At 54.1% G+C, this 1,028-nt stretch overlaps 1 protein-coding gene across 1 annotated transcript in view; it reads left to right on the forward strand.

Annotated features, from left to right (window-relative positions):
- The first annotated feature begins 514 nt into the window (after positions 1-514).
- The window catches only part of ELP3 (elongator acetyltransferase complex subunit 3), a 105,512-nt gene continuing 104,998 nt past the window's right edge, over positions 515-1,028 (forward strand). The window contains exon 1 of the mRNA XM_019636114.1: positions 515-642. Within this exon, the coding sequence (XP_019491659.1) occupies positions 624-642 (19 nt within the window). The 5' untranslated portion in view covers positions 515-623. The remainder of the gene's footprint in view (positions 643-1,028) is intronic.

The raw sequence follows: 1,028 nt of genomic DNA on the forward strand, positions 1-1,028 counted from the left end.
ACGGTATCTCAAGTCCTGACTTTAAACTCTACAAAACTTTGTGCGTGTGTGCATTTTTCTGGGGAGACCTCCATAGCTTTCATGATGGTTATCAATGACATGTGCCTTTCATCTGAGACCAAGGTGACCAACTGGCGTCAAAGACCGCGCCTCAAATTATTACTTGACTCCTACATGGTCTCTTGCAGGCTCTGAATTTACACAGTTTCCACCATTCTGGCAGGCTCGTTTTCACGCGATCTCCCCCTCGTGCTCCCGCCAAACCTCCTATATTTAGAGACCACCCATATCCACACTCATTCAGGCTTTCCGGCGCAGCCTCTCTGTCTAAGCTTTACCCTGTCGCTGTCCTGCCCAACTCCAGCTTTCTAAAGCCCAAGCACGTGGGCTTCAGCGTTTCCCCGCCTCCTGAGGCTCCACGCGCCGCCGCTAGACCGGGGGGTAGGGAGGGGGCGGGGCGGCGGGGGCGGGTCTTTGCGCGCACCGCCTTCTGGGAACAGCTTTACGATATATTGACCGGCATTTTACACCAGGCCGGGGTTGCTTTGTGGCTGTCAAGTTTCCCCGAGGTCCGATTTGGTAGCCACGCTAATCGTGGTGGTAGCGACTGCGACGGCGGAGAAATGAAGCAGAAGCGGAAAGGTGCGTAAAGGAAGGGAGTGGACGAGGGTGTCGGGGTGAACACCTGAGCGGTCAGATGCGGAACCCGGTTTTTCCCGCGGGAGTCGCTGCCCGACCCAGAAGCTCCGCCCCCGGGGGAATCTGTCGGTTCCAGCCCTCTGCCTTTTCATCTTAGCTATTGTGCTTTTCGAACCAACCGACCCTTACTCCCTTCCCTTTTTGGCAGTGTTTTTCATAAATGGCTAGCAAAGCTTTATTCCGAGGTCCACCCTCCAAGTAGTTAACGTGATTGGTGATTTAACGCGATCTCGGACTCATAATTGGCTAAGATTTGTTTTGGGACATATTTCACGGGGGGGAGGGGTGTGTGTGTGTGTGTGTGTGTGTGTGTGTGTGTGTGTGTGTGT

Source organism: Hipposideros armiger, unplaced genomic scaffold (genome assembly GCF_001890085.2).
Source record: "Hipposideros armiger isolate ML-2016 unplaced genomic scaffold, ASM189008v1 scaffold_27, whole genome shotgun sequence".
Classification (NCBI taxonomy): Eukaryota; Metazoa; Chordata; class Mammalia; order Chiroptera; family Hipposideridae; genus Hipposideros; species Hipposideros armiger.